Source organism: Xyrauchen texanus, chromosome 21, assembly GCF_025860055.1.
Source record: "Xyrauchen texanus isolate HMW12.3.18 chromosome 21, RBS_HiC_50CHRs, whole genome shotgun sequence".
NCBI classification, from domain to species: Eukaryota; Metazoa; Chordata; class Actinopteri; order Cypriniformes; family Catostomidae; genus Xyrauchen; species Xyrauchen texanus.
The window spans coordinates 35,913,476-35,926,310 of NC_068296.1; the positions used below are offsets into that span (position 1 = coordinate 35,913,476).

Sequence of the window (12,835 nt, forward strand, 5' to 3'; positions counted from 1 at the left end):
TTAGTGCTTTGAGAGGTTTCGATCAATTTTGAGTCTGTTCGAACTGTTCATGCCAAAAATGACTCGCCGAATCATTCAAGTCCCTGCACAGACATCCCCGTCTCCTTTTATTGTGTCGAAATATTTAGCTTTATACTGCTTTTCATTAGTCTTGGGGCAGTTTCTTTTAAACTATGTATAATGACATTCTAATAAATCGGTATTCCCAAACTACTCGCATAGCCGATTCCTCCAAGGTCGCGAGATTTCTGGACGTTTTTTCTTGTTATTATTGGACATGTGTGTACACTGTAAGGTAAAACAGGCGAAGTCTGTCAATTCTAAAGATTGGAATCTGACATTTAAATTGAAATACCTTCAGTATTCCCTACAACACGATTAAACAAACGACTATGTGCCAAAACTTCACGATTTAACAAGCTTCAAATGATCCCCGTGAAATCGAGTCCCCATGTGACGTCATGGCGATTCCAATGAATCATTGAAGTTTGAATACGGAGTAGAAATCCTGCAAAATCTTTCTGTGATGTATGTCCATATAACTTTGTAAATACGACATTTAATGACTGAAATCATTTGTTACACAAAACCAAAGCTATAGACTGAGGAATTAACTTCTACACACACACACCAGCATTTATGAGGGAGCAGTTGTCTATTACATTTCTGTGCAGTGTTTATATATATATATATATATACACACACACACACACTAGCGGCCAAAAGTATGGAATAATGTACCAATTTTGCTGTTTCAGAAGGAAATTAGTACTTTAATTCTCCAAAGTGGCATTCAACTGATCAAGTCATTTTTTTTATCAAATCTAGACAGGCCCCATTTCCAGCAGCCAAAACTCAAACACATTATCCTTGAGTAATCACATAAATTACTAATTTGGTACTAGAAAATCATTTGCCATTATATCAAACACTGTTGAAAGCTTTTTGGTTTGTTAAATAAAGCTTAACATTGTCTTTGTTTTTGAGTCACCACAGTTTGCAATAGACCGGCATGTCTTGGGGTCAATATTGGGTCAAAAAGAAACCGCTTTCTCTAGAAACTTGTCAGTCAATCATTGTTTTGAGGAATGAAGGTTATACAATGCTTGAAATTCCCAAAAAACTGAAGATGTCATACAAAGGTGCACACTACAGTCTTCAAAGACAAAGGACAACTGACTCTTAACAAAGACAGAAAGAGATGTTGAAGAGGTGCGTGAGAAGTGCCCAGCAAGACAGCCACATCTATGGCACTTGAGTATCTGGACAAACTGACAGCGAGAATATCAAGGATCTGAAAGCTGTCATTGCTGCACGTGGAGGATTTTTTTATGAGAACTCTTTGATGTAGTTTAAGAAAGAAAATCTAACTGTAATAGTAATTTGTTTACATTATTAATGTCCTGACTTTACATTGTGATCAGTTGAATGCCTCTTTGGTGAATAAAAGTAAAAATGTATTTCCATAAGAGCAAAACCTGTACATTATTCCAAATGTTTGGCCGTCTGTGTGTGTCTCTGTATGCATATGTATGTATGTATATATATATATATATATATATATGTATGTATATATATATATATATATATATATATATATATCTATATATATATATATTCCCGAAATAAATGTGTGCTGAGCAGATTTGTGTACATTTAAAACCAAATTTCCTAAATAGATATGTTAATTGTTTATGTTAATTCAGTCAACTTATTTTCTTATGTATAGTGCTTTTCACATTATTCGCATTATAAAGGGTTATCCCCTAGGACTCGATTTCACAGGTGGCCAATTTCATCATGAAACCTGTCCTGGCAATTACAACTGATAACAATACTATTCGGAGGACAAAAAACTCCATTGCAGCCCAAGATTGTTTGCTGGTGTTAGCTGGTCTTTCAGTCTGACCTGCTAAAAAGTGCTCAAACCCCTCTAAAACCATTCAGCTGACCAGGGCTGCATTTCCCAAAAGCATCGCAAGCTTAAGTTGATCGTAGAGGGCCGGAGTGGTCAAGAATTCCCGCTGGGCCGGTCAAAAATTGGGCTGGTTAGGTCAGCATGTTGCTTTACAAACTTTCAACGTGTCACATAGCAGTTGCCAACAGTCTGCGTCATCCGGTATTTATATACTATAGTATAGCAATCACTCAACCTTCATTGTTTCACTGGATCTGTTGCTATTTGAATTATATAAAATACAAAGCACTGACAATTGTGTGGGCCTGTACATCTTGAAATATTTATAAACAATTACAGTTCTACAGTGTTATTTAAAAATTTTTTTTGCCTAGATAGTATTTAAAATAAACTTAGTTCACCCCAAAATGAAAATTCTCTCATCATTTACTCATGATACCCTCATGCCATTCCAGATGTGTGTGACACAAAGATTATTAAAATAATATTTCAGCTCTGTAGGTCTATACAATACAAGTGAATGGTGGCCAGAACCATGAAGGTCCAAAAATCACAAAGGGATCATAAAAGTAATCCATATAACTCTAGTGGTTAAATCTATATCTTCAGAAGCAATATAATAGGTGTGAGTGAGAAACAGATCAATATTTAAGTCCTATTTTAATATAAATCTCCACATTTGACCAGCCCCAACCAGTAAGTGTCTGAATGTGAAAATTGAGATTTATAGATTTATCTATTTATTCATTTGGGAATTAGAGCTACAAAGCATGCACTTCTCAAAATTTCTACCCTTGGTATCATTTCTGTAAAATACTGTTTAAAACTACCCTAGCACACTCCCATGGACTTATAGACAAGAGCAAAAGCTTGTCATACTACACATGGCAACATGTGCCAAGTTAAGTTTAGCTAGTATGTTTTTTTTAAGGCGGGGCTTCAGTGAAGGTTCAATTAGTAAGCTTTATTAGTTGCACTGGTGTCAATTAGCTGATGGTGTGTCAGTGAGCAGCTAGAGAGTTAGTGTGTGCAGGTAGCTGCAGTGTCCAGGTGAATCATGGCTCGAACTGGGTTTTGTGATTCCAGGCAACTGTTGGACCTCCATATGGTGAGAATGCATGGACAAATCTTCACTTTAAATCTCAGACTTTAAGTAGAAGCTCCAGAATGTTTGTAACCTGGCCAGTAAAATGATCACATTCCCTCACCACCCAAGAAGACAAGTTTTCATGCAGCCAGATAATCTTTAATTGCTCCGTTGGTGTTTGCAGTGATACTCCTCGATAATAAAGACTACTTCTAAACATTTTGGCTGAAGCTTTTATACAAAACTTCAGTGCATTTAAGCTACACAATTTATCAGCATCTTTAAAGGTGCGAATGCTTTGCTAACTGAGAATGTTCCATTTAAAAAGACTGAGGAAAGACAACTGCCCCTGCGGATGAGGGCAAACTCCTGTGTTCTGAGGGAGCGCAGGGTGTTTGCTGAAGGAGAAGAGGTGAAGCCTGAGCAGCACCGCAAACCTGCACAGGAGAATCGATGGGTAATTTGACCTTGAATGTTATTACGGTATGTGTGTGTGAAGACATGATTTTTAGGAACCTTTTGTTACTGTGAGTCTAATGGATTGGAAAATCACCCAAGTGAACTTTAAAGGGTTTTTCAAATGATGTGTTCTCACTGTCCTGGCTTCCCTGTTTTTCAAGGTTCGGCGGCTTCCCATATCTGCAGAGGATGGGATCATAATGGACTATGCCCAGCAGAATGAGTCAACACCTTCAGGTGACTAGATGACTTGATTTATGATGCTGTTTTGCAATGTCAAACCCAAATATTATAATTTTATTGCATGGGACCTCCTTTCTAATTATAATGGCAACTATATGTTTTCATGCATTAAGGCCCATATATGGGTCATTTGACAAATGGTTGTTGTGAAAGGTGATGATTTTCTTCACACTTCGTTGTGAGCAAGCTGAAGGCAAAACACTGATGTACTTTTCTAGGGAGTGTTAAAACTAGTCTTTTAGAGGATGTGCATCACAAGGAAACGGCAAGAAAAACGCTTAAGAAAAATGGTCTGAATGTTTTTGCAGAGCCCCTATCATCACCTTGCATGCCATTAGATCCTGTCCATGTGGCCGTAGTAGATCTTTGAATACGTTCTATTGGCCTTGACTTGCATATCGGTCCCCTGTCTTAAGTGGTGTGAAATTGTAGTCGGCTTGTAAGCAGACTAGCTTACTTTTGGTGAGCAGTCAATTTCGATTCCCTGTGTCTTCTAGATGTCTACGAAGAAGAGGCTTTGCTGAAGTATTTGCACAGGTTGCCTGGTCCACCTAGTCTGCGAGAACTGATGCCTGGTCTTCTGCGCAGAGAGGTGGAAGTGGCCATCAGCAAGCTGGGGCTTCTTTATGACAAGACCTATGCTTGGGACATATTTTCAGACATGATGGTGAGAATGAGATGCAAAATGCTTTCCCCCCCCAAACTTCAGATGATTGTTTGAAATGATGATTGAATTATCTCCTTGCTACAGAGAAGTCAGCTGCTTTGCACTCTCCCAAACGCTGACCTGCCGAGACATTTTACCAACACCACAAGAGCTATCTTGGTGGACTGGCTAATTCAGGTCCATGTAAGTGCTGTAGATGCAAGTTGGAAGCTTGACCAATTTTTTTATGTTTTTGGCTATTGGCTGTTCTGTTTAAATAGAAAAAGTAATATAAAACGTCCTTCGACATATCCTGCCCCAGCTTGTCTAACTGGAATTACTTCTGGAATTTTTTTTATATTTTGTGAGTAATATTTTGACAATTCTTTATTTTCTAACTGCAGTCTTAACCAACACAATAGGGGAAGCATTTGAAAGCTTAGAAGCTGTACTTTCCAATTCATGCACCATTATTACCAAAACTGAACAAGTGCTTGGAAATGTTTAGACAAATGAGAAGTGTTCCGTTTTGATAATTTATTAATAATTTTGCACATAATCCGTAAATGCATCAAACTCCTCAAATAGCCATGCACATGTTGTTATAAAGCTCTCAAAGAGTAGAATAGTGTTTTATTTGCATGAAAATATAGGAAATACCATTTTTTTATAATTATGTTGGTGTTGCTTTATATGCCATGTTTTCACTTAACTTCACAAAAAATAAACTGAACATATCGCATACCATTATATAGAGGCGATTTATCTTTCAAACAAGCCCATGCACAATGTAAATGGATGCAGATCAAGAGATTATCCACGTGAAGGACAATGTCGGAATAACATTTGATTGCTTAGTCGTATCAACACAATTTCCAGATCGTTAACATGTTTGAAATCAAACAAAAAGCTGTTTTTTGAGCCTGATGTTATGTCAAATCCGAATATTAAGATTATTTATTGGGTTTTTTGGCTCAATTTTGTTCCCCCCCCAGTAGTTTCTTAGGCTGAGAGTCTGAGAATGTACAGTAACCTCTATCATAAACTTGAAACATTTATTTACAATGATACCAAAGACTTGACCCTCTTTGTTTTAGTGTTTTTGGTGAGTTTTCAGCCCTTTAATTTTGGGTATGCCACTGAAACTGTAAAAATTAAAACATTCAGAGCTTAAGGAGTTAATGGAATTGTTCACCCAAAAACAAAAATTTTCAATTCCCTTGTCTCATGTTGTTCCAAACTCACTTGACTTTGCGTTAAATGAATATCATGGTCCGTCTTTACAGTTTAATGGCAGTAGATGGTTCCTCACTTGAAGCTTAAAGATCCAAAAGTAACAAGTAGTACATGTGGCTTGCGTGCATCATAGTGCAAGCCTTCCTGAAGTCCTACGGAGATTAAAATAATTTTGACATTGGTTTCACGTTTATAATAAATAAAAGCTGTTCTCATGAAAATGCATGCCACTGTAAATGAGCCTGAGATGTTATTAGAACCAAGCAATGCAAAACCGCTGTATTAAAACATCAAATAAGTCATACGAGGGTGAGTAAATTGACCATTTTTATTTTGGCAGATGTTATTTGCTCTAAGTGCATATGGACCTGTTTCATATGACATCACTGTATGACTGCGCCGCCATATTTGTGACCAATGCCATATTTCTTAATTGTGCTATGCTTGGGAATGCGGCAAAAGCTGGATAAATGTTTTTCAATATTTGTTTATACTTTATAAATCTTCAATTGTTGATACTGTTGTTTACATAACATAGCCAAAATGTAATTTCTTTCAATTAAGTTTTATATTTTAAGTGACTACTTGATTTCAAGTAAAATGTTGATGAAGGGAAGGAGCAGGGATGAAAACACTTGTAGGTCTTTGCTAATTTATTCCGACATGTCCGTTATCTGTGTATGTGACAATTATTCCTATATAGGATGATGTTAATAGTAACACCCAGACTGTATAAAGGCATGTCATAATTGCAACACTTTGTTCTAAAAAAGCATTTGATATTGGCTTTTCCACTATCGGGCCAGTGCGAGCCAGGGCTATCAACTGGCCAGCCGGGGCCAATAGCCTTGGACCTTGAGCCGCAAGACCAAAATTGATCTGCGTTCCCACCATCGGTCCAATAAATTGTTTCCAAAAAACCTGCCCTTGATACACTGCTGCTGGGCCAACATCACACACCCCACCCATCTCACAAGCAAGAGCTTAAGCTGAGGTCTCATGTTGACTAGTTATCTAGAATATTGAGTTTATATCGAATGCAAACCACAAGACAAGTTAGCGTTGACAACTGTAGTGCCTGTAACTGCCATGGTGTCCTGAGTGGTCTCTCCACTAACAGTGGGATGATGTTCCAACACATGGTCTAAGAAAGTTCACTGAACAATGGACAGTGATTTCTTTGGGCACCGCTTTGTCCATTGGCCGTTTTTACGGATTTGTACTGTGCACACTTTTTGTTTTTTTCCCTGAACCTGTACCGTTGGGTCCTGGAAACACAACCTGGGAAGTTAGATGAAACTCCGCCTCTGTCATCGAACCCGCTTCAATTCCCGGTTGGCCTTGTTTGGCCAAAGGGTAATCAGCAGGCCATTGGCCCCGAGAAAGCCCAGAGGAGGCACTGTAAAGCTGCAAAAGTGACATTGGGAATGCAAATGGCCCTGTCACAAACTAGCACGCCCTCATTTGGCCAGACAGTGGAAAAGCTTCTAGTGTGTCTATTGTATAATGTTAGTCAATAAATGCATCATAAGATTATGAAGTACAGATTTTATTCACAACACCAGACCAGTGTAAACATACAGTATTTGTCATACATTCATTCACATCTTGATTTTTTTTTATTTTTTATTTTATTTGGAGTCCCACAGACACCCTATACAAACCCCTTGCCCCACCTTAAAATGAACAATGGTTTTACTACAGTAACTATAGTATCACCATGTTATTTTGTAGTTAAAATCACAATAACCACAAAGTTAAACATTGTTACAATAACGCCATATTACTGTAGAAACTCCATTAACTGCATAAACTGGCTTCTGCCAAAAAACGTATAGGTTAAAATAAACAATGGTTTTACTTTCTCGCAACTTGACAAACACCCTGACAAACATTGAGGACATTTTTGGTATATAGGCATTGGCCGATTAACAAGTGGTTCTGCCTGGTGTCTGTTCCATAAATCTTTCAACAGCCTAGTCAGTGGATGGTTAATATTGAGATTTCAAATTTAAGTGAATTTAATAAATGGTGCAATATAAAGTTAATTTACATTCTGCATTTGTGTACATCTTATCAAATATCTTATTTTGTAAATTGTGTATACATCTGCATTTATATCAGATCATCGGCCATTTAAAAGAAACCATATTCGTCGGCCAATAATTCTGCTCTTATTCTGTCTCTTCAGGAAGTGTTTCAATTTTCAGAGGAAACTCTGTATCTGGCGGTACACCTGTTGAATCGAGCACTGAGACTCATCAAAGTGTCCATCTCTAGCCTGCAGTTGCTGGGTGTGGTTTGCCTCTTTCTGGCTGCCAAGAAAGAGGAATGTCTATTACCTGAGGTACACAAATTATTTAACAAACCCGTTCAAAACTTGACACCATTGAAGCATCAGTGTTTCATGACCGATTCCATGTTTGTGTTTGTCAGGTGTCGGAGCTGTGCTATTTGATGGAAAACACCTACAGTAAGAAACAGCTGCTGCGGATGGAGAGGAGAGTTTTAACTGGACTTAAGTTTAATCTCCATCACTGTCCCCCTCTTCACTTTCTTCTCATCTCCGCTTCCGTAGCACGCTGCAGTGACAAGGTCAGTTAACACTTGGCGTAGGCCCATTAACCCATGCTGAATAAGTTGTGCCGTGTGTTTATGGTTTAGAGATTAAATTAAGCTTGGTAGAGCTTTGTATGCCTGTGCTATTTGTATCCGTGTCAGTGTTCAGTTTTCAAATGTAGTTCACAAATTTTAAAGGTTGTAAAATGTCTTCAATTTAAATGTGTCTGTCTCAATTGCCTTTGTGTATATGGCGATCATGTCAGTCATCGGGCACCCTGCTCTTTAGAAATCAGCATTCGTATTGGCCATTTCAAAACCCAATCAGGCAACCAGTTTTACACAATAGTATGGACCTAAAATAAGTCTCTTCTGTTCAGGTGGTGTGGTTGGCACGATACCTATTGGAGCTGTCGCTCCTGGAGGGCCAGTGTGTGGTGTATCTGCCCGCTCAGCTGGCAGGTGCTGCCCTCTGTCTAGCCCGCAGGGTCATCCAGGAAACCCCCTCTCATGAGGGCGAGACGGCCTGGTGCATTGCGTCCAGTATTCATATAGGCAGGTGAGAAACCACAACTCTAGTATTGCCCTAAATTATTTTAATGTGGTGGTTTATTGATGTCTTGAGCATTTTGTGACTGTTTGAGCTTTTAATCAGTGTAATCCTTTGAGGTTCACTTTACAATCTTTTGTTAGACCCCAATTATTATTATTTTATATATATATTTTTAATTAACCTATTTTCCCTAAATCTTTTAGTTTTTCTTTGATCTAATCAAAGCCCTGTAGACATGCATTGAATGTTCTAGTAAAACGTTCATCACTTCGATCTTTGAAAGCCCTACACATGCTATGCAATCTATTAGACATCACATTGCATGTTGTACAACAGCTTTGAAAGTTGAGTAAAATTTACTCTAATTGGTGAGGTAAATATAACAAGGTTTTCTACTTAAGAAATAATAAATGACACATTTTAGTAAAATTAATGCTTTAGCTAATATTCATTAGCTAAAGCATTAATTTGAACATGTTTGAATAAAAAAAAATTGAATTTACTAAATATTAAGTTCACACTGATTTATTGAATGTAGATAGTACTTTAATATTTTCTGCTATATTTACTTCACCATAGATAATTTTTTTTTTTATTTGTAAATGTTTTCCCCCCCAAATGCCCTCAAAAATCTGAATATTGGAGCAAAAAAAAAAATGTCCCTATAATGAATGTAGCTATCCTTTTTGATGAGTATTTTGTTAATTTATACTTTGTCAATAATAATTTTCTGCTGGGTAAGAAAATAAACGACTTATTTTTCAACTTTTTTGCGCAGTCTAACGTCCGATTCTTTTCTAGACCTATAGGCATGTCAACACAAAAAATGTGATTTGCATTATTAAGATAACATTTTAACGAACACTGCAAAAAAAAAATTATGAATATAATTTGAGACTTTGGTGGAAAACTAAAAGTACAAATACCCTTAAAACGGACCCTTTTACTTGATGTAAGACATTAAGTCTTTCTCTGAGATATCTAGCAACATGTAGTGAGGTTTATTCTGAAAACGAGAACTAATTTTCCCTTTTGAATTAAGTTTATCTTGAACCATTTTCTTAAGCCTAAACTTTTAGCATAAACTATTTTATTACGTCTTGGTATCAGACAATTCATCTTATGTGAAGTAAATGTGTATTGTTTAGATGTTCAGATATTTTTACAGCAAAATTAGATGAAATACTGATTCGAGAAAGTTGGAAAACGATGCTTTTAACATTAGAAATATCCCCTTCTACTGTTAAATGCCCTCAAATCAACTCCACTCACTCCCAGTGGCAAATAAAGCCTTTAAATGGAAAAGTGCATTTCTGATACTGCTTTAACCCCATATAGTCTGTTTGGTCAATATGACCCCAGCTAAAAAGCATTGTATGAAAACCAAAATAAAATGGACATCTAAAACAACCTGCACTAAGTTTGCAAATTGAAGGTGCCAACTGTTTGAAAGATTTGACAGCCAGAAGTTAAATTCATTCCCCCTATTCCATTCTAAATTGTTCCATGTTGGCCTACATTTTGTACCAAATGGCTTCATGTGTCTCTCTCTCCCTCCCACCCCACACACACATTCTTTTGACACAGTGAAGCCACTCTATTCAGTATAATGCAGATCATGGCCATGGCAGCAGTGAGAGCACACAGCTGTGAGACCCGTGCCACGTTCATCAAGTTCTCCACAATACAAACACTTCATGTCAGCATGTTTCCTGGCCTTGAGACGGCCCCCAGCCTACTGGGCCCGCCGTGTCTCCAGACATGAAGCTCCAACGCCACGAGGAGGCCAAATTAGACTGATACGTTCAGGACGGAGTGCACAGCACTGCTATTCTGAAGAGGGAAAGAAATAAAAATATGGCCAGTCATTGGAGAACTGTGAGCGCAAAGATCCTGTCGAATACTTTTTTGTTTTGACAATTGTTATTTTATATGTAATCTTATGTCACGTGATGTAAAAGGATTAAAAGTGTGTATTTATGTCTTTTTGTAGCTTTTAAGTGTATCAATGTGTTTGGTGAAGTTTATATATTGTAATTGGTGTTATGGTGTCTGAAAGAACTGAAGCACTTGGAAAAAGTACAGACTTTCAAAAACACTTAAATATTTAAAAGTTTTTATATATTGTGAAAAATAAAAATCCTGTCTGCTTTGGAACACTGCAATGAGAATCATACTTCTGTTCCTGGCATGCTTCATGCGTTTATTCATTATGAGTTACGATTTGTGACATGTTTAATGTGTGTAGGTGGAGCAATGCACACCACTTCTCATGTGACAAACTCAGCAGGGGCCTCCTGTGCAGGGTTGCCATGTCTACTTGATAAATGCAGCCCAATACCAAAACTAGACAAACATTGATTACATAACCATGAAAATAAAATTGAGTCTGAAAAAGCTTGCGTCACCTTTTAACAGAGTTTTCTAATATTTACAAAATCAATTGCAATATGGGTTAGTCTATAGGGTGTTTTTTTTTTTTTTTTTTGGTGGCCAAAATTACATCCCATACAGGACAGCTATTGTCCAGTATTTTGGAGGCGAGAGGCTTCAGGTGGAGCCATTCCACCTGACAGATATGAAACCTCCTGTATCCACTTTCACATTCTAAAAGTGGAGATTTATACTAAAGGATTGAAATTACTTTATTGGTTTCTCTCCCAAAGACCTATATTAAACCACTGGTGGTTTATTTTTTTTATTTTTTTGGGAGCGTCCCAAGTTCTGGTCACCATTCACTTGCATTGTGTGGACCTACAGAGCTGAAATATTCTTTTAAAAATAATTTGTGTTCTGAAAAAAATTCATAAACATCTGGGATGACATGCAAGTAATTATAAGAATTCTCATTTTTGGGTGTACAATCCTTTTAATGAATGCATATGGTGCTTTCCCTTTAAGTTATACCTCATTTTTGCTGACACGTTCACCTGTAAAATAAAATAAAAATCTATATTTGTTGCTGTATGTAGAAGCTGTGCTTGACCATTCTATCTGGAGTCAGTTTTTTTTTTTTTTTCAGTCATTATTTTGAATGCGTATGGGTTTCAAATAACTAAATAGAGAATTTAGTTTGTGAGATGTCAAACCCTCATCCTATCTCGTTTTTTTTTTTACTTATTTATTTTTGTTCACGGGAAAACGTGGATTTTGAGCGCACGCACGCTGCCTCAGTGTTTTCTCTTTGACGTCTCATGAACTGAACACACAGTTTTCTACGGGCTCTTGTGTACAGCAACGAACATGTGCGCGCCATGCCTCTACTCGCCCGTCCTCACATGTCTACGCACACGCGCACCGCGGATTGGCTGAATCGAGCGCGCTACGTCATTTCGCCCTGCGAAAACCACGTGGCGCTGTAGTGAAACAGCTGAGCGCTCGAGCGCTGGCACATTTCAGAGGCGCGTGTGAGGCGCAGCATTTCATTTTCCGGGAGAATACATATCTGCTCTATCGACACTTGACTATTATGTTTAAGTCGTGATCTTATCAAACAATTCAAAACATTAACAAGAACAGCTATGCTCAATATATAAACACCTTAATATAAATATAAAATTCAGAATAATTCATCAGGAGGGCGCCTTTTTATAATTTTTTATCCTGTGGGCATTTTTACCTCGAGCCGCCATTCATTTCTGATCCTGCTTCAAACCTCCACTAAAATCAGTCATAAGACTAGCCTGACCAGTCTGGGTAACCAGTTAAGATAAGCAAACCAATGTAGTAAATAAAAATATATATATATATATATATATATATATATATATATATATATATATATATATATATATATATATATATATGTGTGTGTGTGTGTGTGTTCATGATTTAATAACTAAAAAATCGTCCTGTCTTGCCCTCAAACTAAAATAAGTTTGATACACCTGATGAAGAATTTTAAAAAGCAATAATATTTACACATCGACTTGCAATGTTACGTGTTCAATGGACTCATGCTCCCTGTATCGACTCAACAGATAGTCAATGGTTAGGATTACAAAATATTGAACACAAGGACAGTGTCAAATCTACTTACACTAATACGTTGTATATTTTTTTTAACCACATTTTATTTGTGGCCAGTCCCCCGTACGGTTGCGTTTCATGTCCATTGAACCGTCTCATTCCTCC

The 12,835-nt window shown here is 37.3% G+C and overlaps 1 protein-coding gene across 1 annotated transcript; it reads left to right on the plus strand.

Annotated features, from left to right (window-relative positions):
- Nucleotides 1-2,857: 2,857 nt before the first annotated feature.
- ccnp (cyclin P) lies at nucleotides 2,858-10,466 on the plus strand. Its single transcript, XM_052152039.1, has 9 exons — nucleotides 2,858-3,026; nucleotides 3,334-3,462; nucleotides 3,626-3,701; nucleotides 4,205-4,374; nucleotides 4,459-4,557; nucleotides 7,781-7,936; nucleotides 8,026-8,184; nucleotides 8,529-8,707; nucleotides 10,289-10,466. Exons 1-9 carry the CDS (start codon nucleotides 2,976-2,978, stop codon nucleotides 10,464-10,466), a joined length of 1,197 nt encoding a protein of 398 aa, XP_052007999.1. The 5' UTR covers nucleotides 2,858-2,975.
- The last annotated feature ends 2,369 nt before the right edge of the window (nucleotides 10,467-12,835 follow it).

Coding starts and splice junctions, on each gene's coding strand:
- ccnp (XM_052152039.1), top strand. CDS start 2,976: ATGGCTCGAACTGGGTTTTGTGATTCCAGGCAACTGTTGGACCTCCAT. Junction 3,463..3,625: donor CTGCACAGGAGAATCGATGG/GTAATTTGACCT, acceptor CTGTTTTTCAAG/GTTCGGCGGCTTCCCATATC. Junction 8,185..8,528: donor TAGCACGCTGCAGTGACAAG/GTCAGTTAACAC, acceptor TCTTCTGTTCAG/GTGGTGTGGTTGGCACGATA.